Below are 22615 nucleotides of genomic sequence, written 5' to 3'. Positions count from 1 at the left end.
TTTAAAATAAAACAAATTTAATCTGATCGAACCGACACTTTCCATTTTATTCAATTTTGAATAAAAAAGTGTATCAAAGGCATCAACTTCAGAAGAAATTATTTGCCTCATTTGTGTCAAACAAGGGCAGTTTCTCTTCTGTTGAAAGTGCATGAACTTCTTGAAATTCAGTTTTCATTTGTCTCCTAATTTCCAAATAAATAAATAAACAGCTCCAGTTCATGGCTTGTAGATTGTTTTCCTAGACCATAATGTCCTCCAAGCTGCTATCATAGACCCATTTGAAGAGAGACTCTTCAGAACTCTCGATAGTTTCAAAAAGTCTTTTGAAGTCTTGAGGATACAGTTTAAGTATTGTCCATCCAGGCCTTATTCTCACCCGCCTCAGTATTTCAATTGGTTCAACTGTACTCAGTGAACTGCAAAGGAAAAGCAAGTAAACATGTTTAACTCCCTTTCACAACAACTGCCAGCTAAATCTAAGAGAGCTGTCTCCTAAAATCAATTAAAATGGAAACTCCCTGTGCAGAGATGACTTTGAACTCCTACCTTACCTCCCAAGTACTGCGATTATAGGTATGTACTACCATACTGGGTATGGATAAGAAATATTTACATAAAATAAATGTTAAGCCTACAATCTCAGCACTCAGGAGACTGGGAAGTCATTCCTAGAATTTTAGAGCTAACCACCGATAAGTTTAAAGTGGTGCAATCAATTCTCACAAACATTCTAGTGCTGTGGATATTGTTCTATATAAATAAAACACTGATGGCCAATGACCAGGCAGGAGGTAGGTGGGACAAGGAGAGAGGAGAATTCTGGGAAGCGGAAGGCTGAAAGAGAGACACTGCAGCCACCGCCAGGAGAAGCAGCATGTAGAGACTCTGGTAAGCCACCAGCCACGTGGCAAGGTATAGATTTATAGAAATGGGTTAATTTAAGATAAAAGAACAGTTAGCAAGAAGCCTGCCAGGGCCATACAGTTTATAAGTGATATAAGCGTCTGAGTGATTATTTTATAAGTGGATTGTGGACTGCGGGGCTTGGGGAACCTGGAGAGAAGCCCTCCAGCTACAAATGGCACCCAACGGCTCGAGTTTCCACCTTAAACCTGAGAATATTTAATAACCAATTCTAAACAGAGCCAAAACCAGGTTCCTGCTTCTTGTCTCATATGAGCAGCTAGACGCCGCAAAACGCAGGTTTGAACACTGGCGGGTTCCTGGCGAGTGCGTTTGACCGGCAGTATGGCGGGAATGAGGGGTCTGCCAGAGGCACATTATGCTGTGTAGTAGATTTAGTCTTTACTAGTATTTTTTTAAAAAAAGGTTTCTGGGCTACATGCTGCTTTGATAAAAGCTTAGACCCACTATTTCTGAGACTTGATGACTCCCAGAGCTGGCGGAAAACGTACCACTGCCATGTTGGGAAGCTGAAGTGGGCGGAGCCAGCAGCCACAGCGCTGTTTCAGGCTTAGAAGGATGCAGTTTAAAGCAATAGGCTCACAAAAAGACTGATTCAGATAACATCGTTTACAATGTGTGTAAAATATACGTAGGCTTGAAAGAGACAAAAAATTAATGTAAAAAGACACGTAAAGATGAATATTACACAGACAATCTGGATTGTGTTGTCTTTGGGATTTTTAACTGCAAAAAAAACATTTGATCAAAAAAGATGCTGAATTAAACCAATATGTATATTTTAAAGGTAACTTGACTTCAAAATTTGGATTTAAGGATATGTTGCTTTGGAAAAGAGGTTCTGCTTTTGTTTCCACAGAAAGCCAGAGGCTATGGATTTGTTCCAGATTAAGATACATCAGGTTTCACCAGCCAAGACCCCCTGAAAGGTCTCCGATGACACCATGGCCCAGATGATCCAACATCCAGAGCGGTTTCAAGGCAACTGGTTCACACAATACAGCCTCACGGACTACCCCATAGGTCTAAAATTTTCTTTGCGTCCCCATAAGATACAGCGCCCCCCTCCAGCAGGAAGTAGTAAGACATGCTACGCCCAAATTCCCAAATATACCAAGCTGGCTTTAGAGGTGGAATTGGCTCACTCCCCTCTAAACCCAGACATATTGCTTTAAAAAAAAAAAAATGGTTAAGAGATTCTTGTGTCCCAAATCAGAAGAGCCCTCTGGTGTGGGACAGAGAGAAACCAATATTTTTATTTAAAACAGGTTGATTATAAATGTGATCTCTTTCTAAAAAAGAAAAGGGGATATAATATAGATATATAGGAGGATATGGAGATGATAAGATAAAAGGGTAGATTAATGAACCTACTTTTAAAGAACAACTTGTTTAAAATGTTTTACATTGGTATAGATTTTAGTTTATGTTTAAAATGTTTTACATTGGTAAAAATTTTAGTTTATTAATACAAACTTAAAGTTAATTTTGTTATACTGTATATATATATTTCTATTCTTGTTTGAGGTATTATGTTTAACTCATTTAAAATTGTAATGGATCATTAAAAATAGATTAATAATCAGTCATCTATGATAATCATATTTGTAGCCATGTTAGTTAAGTCTTCTAGGTATACATAGATATATTTCAGATAGATAGGTAATCTTCAAACACTTCATAGACCTAGAGAATATGGCATTTAAATAACTTAAAATTCTGTTGATGTGAGACACAATTGCTCCTGGCTGCACCAATTGATCCCGAGAGAATGTTGGGCTTCTAAGACATTTCCATTTGGAAGTTTGTCTTTTTGGCACAAAATGGCCTACTGGGCAAAGAACTGCCCTTGCCTTGACGGCTGACAGTACAAATACAATGCTGTCCTTTCTGGACAAGCGGGACACAAGGAAAGCGACCACTGTACTCTGCCAAGACAGGGTAAGATGGTCTCTCAGAATTCCTGCTTCTGAAAATGGTCTGTCAGATACTCTAGGCCTGTAGCCAATTTGAATGCACCAACAATGCTGAGAAACATCAGGTGACTGTCCAGGCTGCCAGCTGTCTTGGTCTACTCTTGCAAGATTCCCGAAGTTGCTTGCATCCGTCTACCATTTCTCAGGTACCATTATGTTCCTTCTCAGGTCTTTGATGTGGTTGAAAACTAGATAGTTGTAATTTCCTCAGTTATGATAAAAGATAAGTTAGATATAAAACCTTAAACTCACAAATATAAGATAGATAGGACATCTTCTTTAATATTGTAACTATAATTCTTGCTCGGTAATTGTTTTGTTATATGTAATTTTACCATGTTAAAGTTAAAACCTTCCTTTTTAAAAAAAAGAAAAAAGGGGAAGTGCTGTGGATATTGTTCTATATAAATAAAACACTGATGGCCAATGACCAGGCAGGAGGTAGGTGGGACAAGGAGAGAGGAGAATTCTGGGAAGCGGAAGGCTGAAAGAGAGACACTGCAGCCACCGCCAGGAGAAGCAGCATGTAGAGACTCTGGTAAGCCACCAGCCACGTGGCAAGGTATAGATTTATAGAAATGGGTTAATTTAAGATAAAAGAACAGTTAGCAAGAAGCCTGCCAGGGCCATACAGTTTATAAGTGATATAAGCGTCTGAGTGATTATTTTATAAGTGGATTGTGGGACTGCGGGGCTTGGGGAACCTGGAGAGAAGCCCTCCAGCTACATTCTAGTTTTTTTTTAATCTTTTTTATTTCTTGATAGGGTCTCACCACATAGCCCTGACTGGTCTGGAACTCACTATGTAGACCAGACTAGCCTCAATTCAGAGTTCCACCTGCCTCTGCCTCCCAAGTACTGGGATTAAAGGCATGTACCACCATGTGTGTGAGGTTTTTTTAAAAGATAGTTTCACTCTGTATCTCAGTCTGGTCTGGAACTTACGATAAAGGCCTTGAGCTCATGTGACTGATTCTCCTGCCCCAAGGTCCTGAGCTGAGATGATGGACTTACCGTTTCATGTAAATAGTGTGGCAGGGCTCTAATCCTGTTACTTGGAAAGTAAAGGCCAGAGGGTCAAAAGTTCATCTCTGACTCTACAGAAAGTTAAGCTAGCCTGGGCTACATAAAACCAATCTCAAAACAAATAACTAAACAAATAAATTAACTAAAAATAAGTATTTCTAGTCAACAGTCCCATTAAGGTTATATGGCAAATGACGATTCATTAAAATGACCATTTTCACACTTTTTCCATCTTCTGACAATACTGAGGGCTGCCAGTTACAAAGCTGGATGGAGAAGGCGCCACACTGGCTGTGGTAAGAGCGCTCGCTGCTCTTCTTGGGGGCCTGAGCTCAGTTCTCAGCACCTATGTCAAGCAGCTCCGTAACTCCAGTTCCAGGGGGATGACGCAAATGTTGCCCTCCACAGGAACCCAGAACAGTCCACGTGTGAACACACATAAAAACAGAACAAATACAGACCGAACAGAGCTAAAACAGCCTTCGAGCAGCCTAGGTTTTGCCGCTTAAAGACGAAAACAGGTGGTCAGAGGGAGGCGAGGACAACGAGGCACAGCAGAGAGAAGGGTGCTCTTATTGACTTCTTTATAACTCGTATGGAATGGCATACATACAGCAGTGTGTGCCTGCTGCCTGTGTGGTGCCCATGGAGGCAAAGCGGGGGTGCTGGTCCCCCGGAACTGGAATGACAGGCATTTGTGAACTGCTTCTCAACCCTCTCTCCAGTCCAGGAGGTAATTTTAACAGGCAACGTATTTCTAACACGGGCACACCTTACTCTAACTCAAGATGTGAAACCCCACCTTGTCACACAGGAGACAGTCACATTAAATCACTCCTTTTATCATGTGAATTTCTACTTACCGTAAATGCTGTATAATTGGAGCACTGCGCTTCCCAAAGCAGTGCTTCACCATGTGGAAAAAAGTATCATAATTCAAGGGACTTAAGTTTTCTGTAAATAAACTTCTACGAGGAGTCATTTGAATAAAATATAGGTTTTGTTTCATTGAGTCTAGTGAGTCCTAGACAGAAGAGAAAGTAACTTTTGTCAGTCATACCCATTACCAGGGAGAAGAACTGAGCCTCGACCCTGACTCCTTCAAGCCACTGGCTGCACATCCCCACACGTCCCTGGTTTGCTTACTGAAGGCTCCACACTGTACCGCGGGCCACGTCAGAGTTCTGACAGAAAGTAACCTAGAAGGAGGAGGTTTTCATTCTGTATGTGACAGAGAGCAACGTTGCTCACATTTGCCATGAAAGAGGCAATGGGAGGGTCCTAGTCCATTCCTCAGTCGGGGGGCAAACCCAATGTGTGCCTGAAAACCACTTCCCACCACTGGGCTGGAAGCCCAGACACTCCTTTATCTGACCCAGAAAGCTCAAGTGTATTGATTGCCTCGTGACTACAGTGAAATCAGAGCTCAGACACACCAACAGGAAACGAGTTCCTGTGTGTTCAAGGACGCCACCAGCAGACCCAAGAACACACAAGGATTACTGACTAGCCTTTTCCTTATCTTTTTCTTTTTTTGGTTTTTCCAGGCGGTTTCTCTGTGTAGTTTTGGTGCCTGTCCTGGATCTCGCTCTGTAGATCAGGCTGGCCTCAAACTCAGAGATCTGCCTGGCTCTGCCTCCAGAGTTCTGGAATTAAAGGCGTGCGCCACTGCTGCCCGGCTTCCTTATCTTTTTCTAAACATGCATTTATTTACTGTGTGTGCACACATATATATGTATAATTTTATTACTGAAAAGGTTAATTCAGAAAAGATAATTTTTTTTTCTTTCTCTCCAGCCTCTGAAGGCAATCTTAAAGAAAATAAATGTGATAAACAGGAATGGCAGCATCATTTGTTCTTACCGGAAGCTTTGACTTCTCTAAGTGCCCATTTTCGGGATACACACTAAATGAGGACCAAGGTTCCTGGAGGAGGAAAAACAGACAAGACAGTTCTTTCTTTCTGAAGTTCTATGTGGGACATGTGCACATGGACGTGTGTGAAGGTTGGAGGCTGTTTTCCAGGTGTTTCACTCTATCATTCTCCCGTTGTTAAGTAACGGTTTCTCACTGAACCTGGATCTTATGGACTCTAGCTGGCCAGCAAGTCCCAAAGATGCTCCTGTCTCTGCCTCCCCAAGCCCTGGGATTAGAGGCGTGGGCTCTTTTTCACATGGCTACTGGGAACTGAACTCAGGCCCTCATGCTAACACTGTAGTCACTTTACCAACTGAGACATCTCTTCAACCCCAGGACATTCTTTAGTTTACATATATCTCAAATGAGGCCTAAGGCTCCTCAATTGTGTTAGTTCTCTTTAGTCAAAATGCTTCAAGTTATTATTACCATAAAACAAACAAACAAACAAAAACCTACCTATGCGAATCTCAGTGTGGTGGTGTATAGTTATAATCCTAGTACTTGGGAGGTAGAGGTAGCCTGGGCTATATCAGACCCAGTCTACCCCACCCTGCAAACAAAACAAAACCAAAGACAAACCATACCCAGGGGCTAGGGCTGTAGCTCTCTATTTGAGCACTGTTTCTGTGTTCAAATCCAAAAACCCCACGCAAATAAAAGGATAAACACTTCAAATCAGCTGGGAGGTGGTGGCACATGCCTTTAATCCCAGCACTCAGGAGGCAGAGGCAGGTGGATCTCTGTGAGTTCGAGGCCAACCTGGTATACCAAAGTGAGTTCCAGGAAAGGCGCAAAGCTACACAGAGAAACCCTGTCTCGAAAAACCAAAAAAAAAAAAAATATATATATATATATATATATATATATATATTATATATAAAACAAACAAACAAAAACAAAAAACACTTCGAATCATATCTAGCATTGCTAATTAAGTGTTAACAATGACTAAGTATTTGAACTACAGTATTCAAACAGTATATCTTGTGACAGGTGGTGGTACACATACAATCCTAGCACTCAAGGTAGCTAAGACAGGAGGATAAAGTCTAAAGTGAGTGAGCCTGGGTTACATAATGAAATCCTGTCTCACAAAACAAAGAATGTAATATCCACTATACTAAAGAAAGCGAAGCATAGGCAGACAGAAAACAGAAGTGTGTCATCTCTGCCACTGGTGATGTCTGGGCTATAGAACTACAGTACTGGTTCACAAAATTTCCCTTCTGGAGAGCATGTCTCAAATAAACCAAGTTTTCTAGTTGTTTGTTTGTTTTTCAAGACAGGGCTTCTTTGTATAGGCTTGGCTATCCCAGAATTAGCTCTGTAAACCAGGCTGGCCTTGAACTCACAGAGATTCGCCTGCCTCTGCCTCCCCAGTGCTGGAATTAAAGTCATGCACCACTACCACTACCAGCAAGTTTCCTAGTTTTATCACGAGCTATTTGAGCACTGTCTCAAATATTACTTTTATGATTAGAGAAAAAGGTGCTGCGGAGACCCACAGAGGTTTCCTAGTGAGAACTTACTCGGGTCTGAGAATCTGGGCTTGCTTTACCCAGCAGAGCTACATAAGGGAATGATTTGACCACCGGTGGGGTTACCAGGTGTTTGGAAGGGTCTGCACTTGGCTGTGTGGTGTGCTTTGATCTAGCAAGGGGGAGATCTTTTGCCCCCGCCCCTTGGCATTGTTATAAGAAACCCTTTTGAATAAATGGAAGAGGCTGTAGGGTATTGATACAGGCTCTCCTGAAGCTATCCTGTGTTTCTGTCTTTCTTCTCGTCAACTAGGTCTCTCGATCAAATATCTTCTTACCCTTCTCTCATAAAAACCCTTCAAAAGGTGCCAAACAAGTGTCAACATTAATCTCCCTTCAAGAACTGGCAACAGCAAACACCTTAATCCTAGAACTCAGGATGCAGAGGTAGGATAATCTCTGTGATTCAAGGCCATCCTGATCTACATAAGGAGTTCGAGGCCAGGTAGGGCTATATAGTGACACCCTATGTCAAAATAAAACAAAACTAAACAAGTTGGAAAAGAATGAATTAATAAATTAATCTTTTAAATTAACCTTTAGTGCATGGTCTGTGCTTATAAGCATCTGAGTAAGAAAATTCTCCTGGCATCTGAGACTTTACTCACCATTTGAATAAACTTAATATCACAAGCCACTTGCCAAAGCACACTCAACACATGATACAAGTCTGGCCTTTTAGGAGTTGCTATTAGTCTCTAGTGGAAAAAAGAAACAGAGAAAATTATGTTACATAGATTCATAATCAGTATCATATGTTGGATCTTACCTTTAACATCTTAATAGCATCCAGAAATTTAAATTAAAAAATGAGAATTGGCCAGGTGTGGTGGCACATGCCTTTAAACTCAGTTCTCAGTAGGCAGAGGCAGGTGGATCTCTGACTTCCAAGACAGACAGGACTATATAACAGAGTCCCCATCTCAACAAACCAAAAAGGTGAGAACTAAGTACAAAACATTAGCCATAAGTATTTCCAAGTAGAGTTTTCCTTTTTGAAAACATATAATAAACAGATAAAGCTGACTGTATGGGCTGGGCTGGTTAAGAACACTTGTTGCTCTTCCTGACTGGAATTTGGTTCCTAGCACAGACAAAAGGAGACTCAGAGCTCAAGATTGTGAGCTATTTAAATTGTGCATCAAGAATTGTTAGGCCTGTAACTCTAGCTCCAACACCTTCTAGCCTTTGTCAAGTACATGCACACACATCTAATTAAAAATATGAACAAAACAAAACTGCAGGCCAGAACGATGGCTCAGCAGTTAAGAGCACGGGATGCTCCTCCAGACGACCCAGGTTCAGTTCTCAGCAACCACGTGACATGTCACAACCACTGTCTGTAACTCCAGACCCAGAGGATCCGATGCCCTTTGTTTTACCTCCTCAGGAACTACATGCACATGGTATACAGACGTATCACTCTTAATAAGGTGGCATTTCAGGGGTATATCTTACTTAAGAAAAACTAAATAAAAAATGTATAATGACCAGACATGGTAGCAAACACCTTGTAATGTCAGCACTAGGGAGACTAAGATAGGATTCTTCTGAGTTCAAGGCTAGCCTGGGCTACATAGTGAGTTCCATACCCAGCCCAGGTTATAGAGCAAGACTGTTTCAAAAACTAAAACCAAACACAAATAGGAAAAACTCATCATTTAGCCACAGGCACAATTAAGACAGAAACAATTCATACACTATGGATCCAACAACATAACAGAACAGCATGGACTATGGGAAAAGAGAAGTATGCTAGAATTCTACATTAGGTGAGCTACAAAGTTGTGTATCAAGAGTTGTTATGGCTGAGGATAAGATGGTGCTGGTCACCAAGCCTGATGACCTGAGTCCAATCCCTGGGACCAACATGGTGGAAGGAAAAAACACCTCCAAGTTGTTTCCTGACTCCCACAGGGCTAACTACGGTGTGTATGAGCATGAGTGAATGCAAGTGTACACACGTACACACACAAACACACACACTGTTTTTTTTTTTTTTAATAAAAAATAATTGTTAATTTTTTTTTTTTTTTGAGACAGGGTTTCTCTGTGTGGCCCTGGCTGTCCTGGAACTCACTCTGTAGACCAGGCTGGCCTCGAACTCAGAGATCCGTCTGCCTCTTGTCTCCAGAGTGCTGGTAAAGGGGTGCTCCACCACTGCCCAGCAAAGCCGACTCTTGCTGGACATTAAGGATGATACCATCAGTGAATGGAAGGTATCAATCACCGAGAAAAGATCTCATAGAAAAGTTCATGTTAAAGAAGTTGCAAGACAAATTTTTGTTCTCATGTAGCCCAAGCTGGTCTCCAACTATATATTGGAGGATGACCTTGAATTCTGATCCTTCTTCCTCTACCCACTAAGTGCCTCCTAAATAGTTGGATCACAGGTTTGGCCACTGTGGCCAACTTACAACCTGATGAGCATTCTTCCGCTCCTTGTTCTCATTTTTTGTTTATTTAGAGTAGACATGTATGTAGGTATGTGGATCGAGATTCTCTACTCTCATTCTACATGGCTCGCCAATATTTACTATCTGGGTAAGGACACATTCCCTCATTTCCTGCACCATTATTCCTATCTAGGGTTCCTTTATGTACAAATGGGCACTGCCTATTAGACTGCAGCAAAGCCCACGCACAGGAAGCGCTGTGGACCGTTAGCCGAGTCTAACAGCACTGTTCATGGCTGCAGGACGCCTTCTCACTAAGAAGGGAAAAGCAGAGGCTGCTGTCCCTGCACCAGACTCCCAAAGAGCAGACTACAAGTCCAAGTGGAGCCGCTCAGACCTGAGTTCCAAGCCACTAAGGTGAACCAATGTTGTTGATTTGTTTTTCCCAGAAATCAGGAACAGCCAAAGTTCCCAAACAAGCCAGGCACAACTTGCCAAGATAATGTCAGTCCATCTGCACTAATCCTTATACAACAAAGGTCATCTGAAGGAACCTGGTGGTAACCAATGGGCTCTTTTTCTATTGTTCAGTATCCCTGCTTTTTTTTTTTGGAATATGATTGTGAAATGATCAAGCAGCTATTGAGTTTGGGTTAGCTTTCTTCAGTGTCCACTGTCTAGAAAATCAACCTCCTTTGCTGTTTCTGTCGGGACATGTATTCCACTGTCAATGGAAAGAAGCACTGATGTGCCCTTCTATCAAAGATAAAGCAGTCAGGGTGGTGAGAAACCAAAAAGGACACAAGATTTTGATGGACTGATGATATACCAATGACTGGTAAGAAAACAAAGAAGATGTTCAGCAAAAACTAGCCATTAGGAAAACACTAACACACTGAAACACTACTTCATCCAGCTATGAGATGGTATCAGAAACACAAAGAAAGGGCCGGGGGGTGATGCAGCTGGCCAAGCTTGCTGACTTGGGTTCGATCTCTGGAACACAACTTTGACCTCCACACATATGATGTGGCATGTGTGTACCCACACTCACACACTAACAAGAAACACAAATTAGCTGGATATGGTGGCACACGCCTTTAATCCCACAACCTGAGAAGCAGAAGCAGGCGGATCTCTGTGAGTTCCAGCAAAGCAAGTCCAGAAGAGCCAGGGCTGTTACACAGAAAACCCTGTCTCGAAAAACAATCAAGCAAGCAAACAACAACAACAGCAACAAATCAAAACAAACAAAAAGAACCTCACAAAATAAAATAAAAAGAAACACAAGTATGATGGGGAAAACTCTGAATTCTTGTGCACTTTGTTGGGAAAGTAAAATATTGTGTCTAGCAAGAAAAGCAGTATGGCACTTCCTTAAAACATTAACTGGAAGCACTACACGATCTAGCAACGCTAGTTCTACACATATGAACCGAAGCCACAGAAAGCAGGGGCTGGGGAGGCGGCTCAGTGTACAGTGCTCGCCACAAAAACAGGAGGACCTGAGCGAGGTCCTCAGCACCCACGGAAAAGCCAGCACAGCAGCTCAGGCCTGTAACTCACGGCGAGAGGCGGAGACAGGCAGATCCCTGGGGCTTACTGGCCAACTAGTCTAGGCAAACAGCAAACTACAAGTCCTAGTGAGGGACCCTTCTCAAAACAGTAGATCAATGAAGAAGGAAAATGGAGGTAAAGAAAGAAAAAAGTTAAAAAAAAAAAAACTCAAAGAAGTAGATGGCTCCTGAGCAATGGCATCAGAGGCTGACTACAAATCCATTACAATCCACCTGCACACCACCCCGCCACAACCAGAGAGCGAGCGGGAACTTGTGTGTGTGTGTGGCAGCTTTAGTCACAGTATTTGAGAAGGGAAGGCAGCTAAGTGTTCTTTCACAGATGAATAGATAAATTTTAGTGAGTCCATATAGGAGAATAATATTCAGCTAAAAAAGAAAAAAAAATGAAAGAAATTTCAACACACGGTAACACAGAGAAACTTGAAGATACCAAGCTAAGTTCAGTACGCCAGCCACAAAAGGACAAAGGTAGTATGACTCAAAGCCAAGCTCAGAGAGAAGCCAAGCTCCTGCGACAATGGTCGGTAAAGCCTGAGGAAATGGGAGCGCGCGCGGGGTGTGTGTGTGTGTGTGCGTGTGCGTGTTGTTAAGTGCTCAGTGGAATATCTAAAAAATGTTGGAGCTAGACCGCAAGTACTGGATGTGCAGTATAAACATATTTAATGCCACTGAACTGTACACTGTAAAATAATTAAACTCTCACATGTCAGGGGCCCCAAATGAAAATGCAGCTGAAGTTCCTCAGAAGACTACAGCCTTCTCTTCAGCATCCTCTACAATACCTTCTCGAAGTAGCAACACCAGTCACTACTGACAACCCACCTGGAAGTGTTTTTCAGTAACAAACAGATTCAGCTCTACTCGTCCGTATCTGTATATAGACTCGCAGGAATACAGATCGAACAGAATTTTCCAAAGTATTCGTCTTTCCTCTTTATTTGGTAGGATTCCAAATATTTTTACAGGAACACCTGTTAGGGATACAAGCATAAACTTGCATAAGGTTCCTAAAACTTTTTCCTATGATCACATTTTATTGATGCAAAGTAAGTTAACAATGGTAACTATTTCAGTTAAGGATCCAAGATGGTGGGTGACATACAGGTATGGTGTGCTGGAGTCGCAGGAAGCAACTGAGGACATCTGGGTGACATCATCAGAAGAGGTGGGTAAACACCCATAAACTGTCCAGTCTAGTAATGACGTAAATGAGAAACTGTTAGGAGCTAGGGAGAGAGAGGGCTCTCTCAAAGAAGGGTTTACTGTGTAGGCGTCAGAACCCGACTTCAGACCCCCAGGCTTTACTGTCCAGTCTACCTAACTAGGTTCCAGGTTCAGTGACAGATATGGGGTGATCGAGGAGGACACTCAACATCAAACTTTGGCTTCCACAGGCATACACGTGTACATGTGCACACACGAATGTGTACACATACATAAAGAGGAAAAAAAGGGAGAACAAGAAAGTTGCTATGCTGGCTAGTTTTAAGTTAACTTGACACAAGCTAGAGTCGTCTGAGAGGAGGGAGCCTCAGCTGAGAAAACGTATCCATAAGATCAGGCTGTAGGCACGCCTGTAGGGAATTTTCTTAATTAGTGATTGACAGGGGAGGGCCCAGCCCACTGTGGATGGTGCCATGTGGTGATATATTGTGTACCCTAATAAAATTTGCCTGAAAATCAGAGAACAGAACAAGTCACTAGATTAAACAGAGGCCAGGCAGTGGTGGCACACACCTTTAATCCAATCGGGATTAATTGGGAGGCAAAGATCTGTCTGGGTCTCTGTGAGTTCAAAGCCACCCTGGACTACATGAGATTGATTCAGACTAGGAGAGAAACAGTCAGACAATGGTGGCACACACCTTTAATCCCAGCACCAGGAAGGAAGTGAAATGGCTGGGTGGGAAAGGGACAGAAGGTGTGAGGAGACAGGAACTAGACCCTTCCAGCTGAGGACTCAGAGGAATTCAGTCAGAGGATTCCTGGAGACAGGATCTCGCCTTCCATTCGGCCTGAGGATTTGGTAGTGGTGAGGAGTTTCTTTAGCGGCTTGTTCCTTTGTCTCTCTGATCTTTCAGCATTTACCCCAATATCTGGTACTGCGTTTTTTATTAAAAGACCATTAGAAATTCAAGCAACCGTGCCATCCCTGGGCTGGTGGTCCTGGGTTCTGTAAGAAAGCAGGCTGAACAAGCCATGAGGAGCAAGCCAGTAAGCAGCACTCCTCCATGGCCTCTGCATCAGCTCCTGCCTCCAGGATCCTGCCCTCACTGCTTTTGATGATGGACAGTTATATGAAACTGTGAGTGAAATAAACCTTCTCCTCTTCAAGTTGCTTTGATTGTAGCGTTCATCAGAGCAAAAGCAACACTAAGACAGGTGCCTATGGCAATGACAGGGGAGATACTGGGGGACACCCTTTCCTCTTGGCACCCATGAGAGCAGCCACAGAACACCATTTTAAAAAGATTCTTGGAGCTGGAGAGATGGCTCAGCAGTTAAGAGCACTTGGTGCTTTTCCAGGACTCAAATTTGGTTGCCAGCACTCACCATGGGTGGCTCACAATGACCTGTAATTCCGGCTCCAGGAGATCTGATGCCTTCTTCTGGCTTTTGAGGGTACTGGTATGTACATGTATATACTTACACACAAGCACATGAAAAGAGAGAACGAACAAAACCCTCTGCTGAGTCAGCAGTTTAGTCCTGGCCCCATTTCCTCCCCAAAAGTGTCATAGAACTAGACTGGAAAAAATCTGAATTAGATAGAGCCATGCAATATTCCGTGAGACGGACACCTGGTTGAGGGAGCCTATAGGAGAACACACACTTGTGTGGGGTGGCACACCCTAGACATCCAGAAGTGCAGCCGAAGAGCAGGATAAGCATTCGAAACTGGACTCCTGAAGGCCTACCCCAGGTGCGACTCTTATGTATGAGCAGACCTGTGAAGGATGCATCCCTCCCCTCAACAGACTGGGCCTCTGTGACCTGACGGACAGGCATCCAGGTGCAAGGCTGCAGCCAGCAATCAGGCGAGACTGCATGCAGTTTCTCTATCCCCAACCAGCTCTTTCCCCTTCATGCTCATCTCTGTTCAATACTCAAGTCAGCAGACTAACTTTGTCCTCTATCCTGCTCTCCCCTCTTCTTTATTTCCATAGGCTTGTCCAAAGCACATGGGCTATACAGACAGGCTTGTGGGGTCTCTGGTCTCAGCCTCCTAACAGCTGGGACTCGTTTAATCTTTTAGTTGTTTGATAATGTGTCTTTCTATTTTTAAGATTGATTTTCATGATTTTAAAATTACGCACAGATGTGTGTTTCTGCATGTAGGCACACATGTTGAGTGCAGGTGCACAAGGATGCCACAGGTATCGAACCTCCTAGAGCTGTTGGTACACACGGCTGTGAGCGGCCCGCATGAATGCTGGGCTAACCTTAGCTAAAACTGCTTCATGGACATCCTGCAGTTCCTACTGTTACCCCTTTTGTTAATTTTTCCCTCCTCTCCTTTTCTCCCCCAACTCAATACTCCTCACTAACCTTGCTCCACCTTTCTCCTTTCCATGCATACACCGTGACTAAGAGCCTAAGACACATCATACCATCGGTGTTCCTGTACCGACGACAATGATGGGCACTCAGAAGGGATTGTGTAGTTGACTGCATTCTATGTTCATAGTGGGCCTCCCCTTCCATAGTGACTGTTCCTGCAGACACTCTTCTACTTTTAGGGTTGTACTAGGGATTGTAAGTATATCCAAAGAAATCAAAGAGGGTACCAATAAATTCCTGGACAAATTCCAAGAGAACACAAACAGCTTAATGAAATAAGGTTAAGTACAGATAGAAATTGAAATTCAAGAAGTAGATAGAAATACTTGAAGAATACTTGAAATATTAAACTCAGGAAGTCAAATAAAAATCTCTGTGGAAAGCATCACTGGTAAAACAGATCAAAGTGAAGGTGCACTATCTGGGCTTAAGACAAAGAAGACAAATTGGAACATTCAGAAAATGATAATAAATTAACTGAAAGGTATCAACAGAACATTTGAGATCTGTGGGATACCATAAGAAAAGACCAAATCTATAAATCATGAGCATAAAAGAATGATTCATGCTAAAGGCATAGAAAATATTCTAATTAAAATCATAGGAGAAAGTTCTGAATCTAGGTAAAGACATGCCCATTCAAGTCATAATGCATTTAGAGCACCAAACAGACGCAAGCAGACAAGAACTTTCCCACTTCATTGATGGTTGAAACACTCAGCTGGGTGCTGGTGGCACACGCCTTTCATCAGGAAACAAAGGCAGGCTGAGTTTGAGGCCAGCCTGGTCTACATAGTGAGAGTTCTAGGACAGCCAGGGCTACACAGAGAATCCCTGTCTTGAAAAATCAAAATCAAAACCAAACCTAACAAACAAAAATGCACTCGATATACAGAACAAAGACAGCTTTTGGAAGCTGGGGGGAGAAGTGGCAAGCTGCATGTAAACGGAGGCCAGCAGAGCAACAGCAGATGTCTCGACAGAAACTAACACAGGAGGGCTTGGGACGACGCATTTCCGGCTCTGAAAGATGACAACTGTGAACCCAGAATACTGTAACCAACAAAGCTTTGTCACAGTCAAAGAGAAGGAAAAACATTCCATGATAAGGGCAGACTAAAGGATTCATAACCATTCAACCAGCCAGCCCCACAGAAGATGCGTGAAGGAATTCTTCAGACTGAAGAGAAAGATAAAGACATCCAGGAGGCAAGGGGAAAGAAGAAATACACTAGAAACTGTAGTTAAGCAAAGGAGAGAAAAACACCGAATACTACAAGATAATAAAATAGCAGGAATTAACAGATACTTTTCAATAATAATACTGAGTGTTAGTAGCCTAACCTCCCCAATCAAAAGGCACAAATGAGCAAACTGAATTTAAAAACAGGACCTAAGTCAGGTGTGGGGGGGGGGCACCAAGGCAGAGGCAAATGGATCTCTATGAGTTTGAAGCCAGCCTGCAACACAGTAAGCTCCTGGCCAGTCAAGCTACACAGTAAGACCTTTCCCAACAAACAAACCAAAACACCATTCTCCCCACCACAACCCCCCAAAAAACCAAAAGCAACAACAAAAACAGGATCTCATTATTTGTTACTTCCAAGAACCAGACCTCAGGTCAAAGACAGGAGCAACCCTAGGGTGAAAGAATGGAAGAAGGTGTTCCAAGCAAACGGGGCTGGGAGACAAGCAGGTGTCCCCATTCTAACAGACAAAACAGACTCCCAACACAAACAAGGTGGAAGACATAAAGGTCACTGTGCACTGATTAACAGAACAACCCATCAAGACGGCATTGTAGTTTATTATTAATGCATTCAAACTGACCACAATACACAATGCCATTTTTTTTTTCAGTTGTAAAAAGCAAAGTTATGTCATTTGCAGGGAAGAAACTGGAGATTATCATATTAAGCAAATTAAGGCAGCCTCAGAAGACAAATATCTTGTTTTCTTCATATGTAGTTACTAGATTTTCCACAGACACATAAAGTCATGTATAGAAGCGAAGCTGTAAGAGAACAGAGGAGGGTAGCAGACCAGGAGAAAGGCAGAGTATGGAGGGCTGCAGAGACACCTCAGTGGTTAAGAGCACTAGCTGCTCTTGGAGGACACTGGTCAGTTCCTTGCACCCACATGGTGGCTGACAACCGTCTAAATTCCAGTTCAGGGATCAAAGCGCTCTTCTGGCTTCCATGGGTACTGCAACGGCATGGTGTATAGACAAACACACAGGCAGAACACGCACATGCACACAATAAATAAGTCTTTAAAAAGAATTATGAATAAAAAGGTGTGTGGTGGTTTGGGGGTGGTACTGGTAGGAAGTGTGGCCTTGTAGGAGAGTGTGGTCTTGGAGGAAGTGTGTCACTGTGGAGGCGGGCTTTGAGGTCTCATATATGCTCAAGCCACACCCAGTGAAACAGTTCACTTCCTGTTGCGTTTGAATCTACATGCAGAATTCTCCAGCACCATGTCTGCATGCACATCACCATATATCCAGCTACCACGGTTCCTGCCATGATGATAATGGACTAAATCTCTGTTAGCCATCACCTAATTAAATGTTTTCTTTTATAAAAGCTGCCATGGTCATGGTGTCTCTTCGTAGCAAAAGAAACCCTAAGACAAGGTGATATGAAAGAGAATTCATATGAACAACACATATTTAAACATACACTTATATGAAAATTCTTATGTAATACAGTCCCATGTACAATGAATATATACAATTAAAATTCAATAACTAAGCCCCCCACTTAAAACATAACTTGTCCTGTACAAAAATAAAATGGTTATTTATATGCAGGAAAAAGGAATGGCATGTTTAGTGTAAGAGCAGTTGCTTATTAACTGAACAATCTAAATCTCTCTATATATTGCATATACATCTAGTAAACAAATGAGTCATACTGGTAAAGAAAATGCTGTTTATAAAGAATTAACTTTAATGGAAGACAAAAAAAAAAAATTACCTGCTGACCAAGGAAGTGCTTTTATTCCCAAATTCTGAAAAACGACACGTGAATCATATTCTGGTTTTATTATTTCCTGTTGCCTGGGATCCATTTTAAAGAAGTCACTGTGAACCACCTGCAACTCTCTACCAATACTATTCCTTAAGGCCTGAAGAGATGAGAAGGTGACATCAGAAATTTCATCATGTACACCGCATTACAATTCAAAGATCTAACTCAAAAAAAAAAAAATTAAAAATTGCTGAGCACATGGGGGCATGTCTGCAATCTCATCACTCAGGAAACTGAGACAGGAGAATTACAAATTCTAGGAGGGCCTGGATTACATAGTAAGTTTAAGACCAGTCTATCTCTATAATATAGTGAGATTTGGTCTGAACAATCCAAGGGCTGGGAATATATATGGCTTAATGATAGGTCATCTGCCAAACATGCACGAAGTCCAGGGAGGCACTATAGCACCCCAAATAAAAAAGTTCAAAGCTCTCATGTGAAGGTACAGGTATTCTTAATATGCCTCAAATTTAACATAGGAACTAAAAATCAACCACTGCAGGAAAAAATGGTCCAAGTGCAACAGTTTTCTAAGAGGTCTGATACAGAAGTAACCTCCCTAGGAGCCCATGCAGCTCAGTAGTACAGTACTCATGTAGCATGTACAAGGCCCTGAAGTCAACCACCAGCACCACCTAAAACCAGCACCACCTAAAAACAAAACCAAGCCAGGCATGGTGGTGGTGCATGCCTTTAACCCCAGTACTCAAAAGACAGAGGCAGGTAGGTGAGGCCAGCCTGGTCTACAGAGGGAGTTCCAAGACAGCTAGGACACACAGAGAAGCCTTGTCTCAAAAAACTGAAATAAAAAACAACAACAAAAAAAAATCATCAACAATAGGGGAACCCATAGCTGATATGTAGAACTGAATGGTATTGTAAAATAAAATATATATTAAAAAATAAATAAATAAATAAAAAGAAAATTTAAAGTTAATAAAGCATTATAGAATCTAAAAAAAAAATCATCAACAAATTTTCCTTTCTTTTTGTTGACTGCTTTCGCTGTTTATAAAGCTGCCTCCTTTGGAGGTGTGGGGAATGTTAAATCAGGGTCTCACTAGGTGGCACTGGAACTCACTACGTAGATGAAGCTGACCTTTTTGGGTGATTCTTCTGCCTCCCATATGTTAGGATTACAGGCACTTGGGAGGCAGAAGTAGGAGGAGTTCTATGAAGCTGAGGTCAACCTGATATACCATAGCTCTTTTTTTTTTTTTCAATTTTTTTGGATAAAGCCTATGTAGCCAGCCCTGTCTAGTTTGGAATTCCCAACATAGACTAGGTTAGCCTTGCCACTGCACCAGACTTGTGAGATTAAAAGCATGTGGCACCTCACCTGCCGGGCTCACTTTTACCACTGGGGTTTGCACTGTGGACCTTGTTTGTGCTAACTGTTCTACCACTGAGCATAACCACACCAAAGGCCAACAACAATTCAATACTTAAGTTTTTTTTTTTTTAAATTAAATCTTTAGATGTCATAGCTATTTCTACAATGTTTTGTTGTCACACAGTGTAGTGATATTTTGTTTGTGCTTTAACAAATAAATTTTGCCTGAAGATCAGAGTACAGAGGTAGCCACTAGAGGTCAGGCACTGGTGGCACATACCTTTAACCCCAGCTTGGGATCTCATGCCTTTGATCCCAGCACTTGGGAGGAGGAAACAGGAAGTGGCATGGCTGGACAGAGAGAGGAAGTGATAAGGCGGAGTGAGACAGTCTGAGGATGGCTAGAGGTAAGAAGCCTTTCTACTGGCTGGCTGCTCTGCTTCTCTGATCTTTCAGCTTTCACCCTGACATCTGACTCTGGGTTTTTATTACTAAGACCAATTAGGATTTGAGCTACAGCACAGCACTTTAAAGTCAAGTCATCCATTCTCCACGCTTTCAGAAAACTGGCATAGATATACAGGTATAAGTTTTCTGAACTAATTTCCTCTCTAGTGGTCAGCTGTCAGTTAAAGACTCAGAAACACTAAAACAATCATTTGGAGGAAAATCCAGCACTCTGCAACTGCATTTGACCATATCAAACCTGTTTTTGCTTCATTTTAAGTCCTAACTAAACTCAGAGTTTACACAGATCCACTAACTTAACCTTAGCATTCACTCTTGAATTTTAAGTTCACAAAAAGGCAAGGTCATAAGCTTAGTGATCAATTATATATCACTCAGCTAGACTGTTTAGAAAGGGGAAGATGTGATATGCTCCCTCCTGATCTTAGGGGAACAAACAACACTCATTTAACCAAAGGTAGGTTACCAATTGAAAAATGTAACAAACTAATTAACCAAGCTTTATGTACAAGTGGTCCTACCTAGATTTAGAGGAAAGCACCCGATTTTATTAAGCTTAGTCAATGGAGAACAGGAAGCTCCGTGGGGATGAGCTTGCATAAATGGAGTGTGATCTACTATAACCAACCAAAGGTGGGACAGACCCCAGGCCCACCTGTCAAGACTCTTAGCCTCTTTCATGTGCCGTTCCTTCCTCCTGGCCAAAGGAGGAAAAGGACTTATGATCTACTATGAAACAAAGGAGGTCAGAGACTGTCTTTACAGGCAGCTCTCACACAGAAAGCTAATAATAATCACAGGCCATGGTTTGCTTTGCAGTGAGGTGGTCCTGGTTTCTATGACTGCCCTTTGGGAATAGGAGTTCTGGTCTCTGGCTCCATTTGAAGGAGAAAGAAGTAAAGAGATAGGAAGGCAGAGATACCTTATTTCTGAGGCTATACTTGTGGGCTTCCAACTGTCTTTTATTTCAAAATACTCAGCATGTCAACGTGTCACACTTTGAGGTACCATTTTCTGGGTACCAATAGGAACTAGAAAACAGCCCAGAACTCCCAAGCTTTAAGTTACTCAACAAGCACTGAAGATTATGGGTCCTAGTCTTTAATGATATTAAACATAGTCCCCAAAAAGATCTATAAGAAGAAATTGTGCTAACTTCTTTAGCCCACTCAAAGTTAGTGGATAGAACAACAAATGACTTTAGGAACATAAAAATATACCTTTAAATGTGGAATATGAGATGCTTCACTTTCAAAGGCAATCACTCTGGCACCAGCTTTAAGTAATGCCTCAGTCAGGATTCCAGGACCTGGTATATTAACAGAAAAACTTTATTTGCAAAATAAACAACATAGTCTCTCTCACTTACTATGTAGACCAGGCTGGTCTCAAACTAACAGAGATCAGCCTGGCTCTGCCTTCCAAGTGCTGGGATTAATGGTGTGCACCACCAATATTTTTTTTTTCTTTTTTGTTTGTTTTTTGAGACAGGGTCTCTCTATGTAGCCCTGACTGCCCTGGAACTAGCTAAGTAGACCAGGCTGACCTTGAACTCAGAGATCAGCTTGCCTCTGCGAGGATTAAATGTGTGTGCCACTACATCTGGCCATAGTTTCTTTCAAAGCTGACTTTTACACATTTTAAATATCACAACATTCCTAGATATGATTCTTTTTATGTAAAAAGATATGATCTTTACATATGTAAAAAGATGAGCTGGGTGTTGGTGGTGCATGCCTTTAATCCCAGCACTCAAGAGGCAGAGCCTGGTGGATCTCTGTGAGTTCAAGGTCAGCCTGGTCTACAGAGCGAGATCCAGGACCGCCAGAGCTACACAGAGAAACCCTGTCTTGAAAAAACAAACAAACAAACAAAAAAAGATGATTAGACAGTCAACTTGAACCCACAACATCCCAACAGGTAACATTCCAGGATGTCAGTGACAGCAAAATTTACACTCCTCAACAAATCTCACTATTTCTTAGAAAAAATAGTATTTAAGATTGCAGCTTACTTCTGACTCATGGACTATCTGAACGTTTCGTCATAAAAACTATTGTCAAGTCTAAACGGAACCGACTTTCTGTAAGAAGCGGTGCTTAAAAAAGAAAAGACAGTTCAGGACCAATGAGAATGCTCAGAGGGCAAGAGCATTTGGCGTCTACCCTGACAACCTCATCTCAAGAGGTTGTCATCATCGAGATCCATGCGGTGTAAGGATACAAGTGACTCTCCCTAAGTTGTTTTCTGAACTAAACACGCGCACGCACAATAAATAAACCTAACTTAGAAAATCAGGGATGTCAAGGTCAAGAGCAAACCTTCTGTTATCTCACCTGGATTGTACTCTAGTACAAGTTGACGGGACGGTTTTTGGAACCCCAGGATGTTTCGTACCAGGTTCTTGGCCAATTTCTTACACGCTACATGACGCGTAGGCTCGGATCGACCCTTGGGTGCATAATAGGGTGACTCATCGAAATCATGATCAAATAACGGCTGCAGGTAGAAGTCAGAGAAGTCACGACGGTTCCTCGCTTGCCAGTCCTTCCGCGTCGCCGCTCCAGACCCCAGAACACAAGAGCGACCGGGACCGGTCAACACTGACAGCGCCAGCCGCGAAGGCAGCCCTATCCCCGGGCCCCACATCCTCCTCTAACATCCACCACAACCACCAGTTCGGGGAGTTTCTGCGAAGAACAAGAAGCACCACATCCCCACGTGCAGCAGCAACACACCGACTCCCTAGGCCGGGCGGAAACAAACACTACAGGCGGCGCATGCGGACGCCGGAGCCTCAACCTTTTCTGCACTCGCTTCCGCTTCCGCCCAGGCTCCGCCCCCAGACGCCTGTG

General features: G+C 42.4%; 1 protein-coding gene across 1 annotated transcript; it reads right to left on the bottom strand.

Annotated features, from left to right (window-relative positions):
• Tfb2m (transcription factor B2, mitochondrial) lies at nucleotides 1-22566 on the bottom strand. The gene is made up of 8 exons (XM_028865489.2): nucleotides 22097-22566; nucleotides 20981-21069; nucleotides 17903-18053; nucleotides 12186-12334; nucleotides 7996-8085; nucleotides 5793-5855; nucleotides 4793-4953; nucleotides 1-419 (listed from the first exon to the last, which is right to left on the bottom strand). The coding sequence occupies exons 1-8, from the start codon at nucleotides 22407-22409 to the stop codon at nucleotides 242-244; spliced, it is 1194 nt and encodes a 397-aa protein (XP_028721322.1). The 5' UTR covers nucleotides 22410-22566; the 3' UTR covers nucleotides 1-241.
• Between the last annotated feature and the right edge of the window lie 49 nt (nucleotides 22567-22615).

Source organism: Peromyscus leucopus, chromosome 15, assembly GCF_004664715.2.
Source record: "Peromyscus leucopus breed LL Stock chromosome 15, UCI_PerLeu_2.1, whole genome shotgun sequence".
NCBI lineage: Eukaryota > Metazoa > Chordata > Mammalia > Rodentia > Cricetidae > Peromyscus > Peromyscus leucopus.
This window is presented reverse-complemented; position numbering and strand designations above follow the sequence as displayed.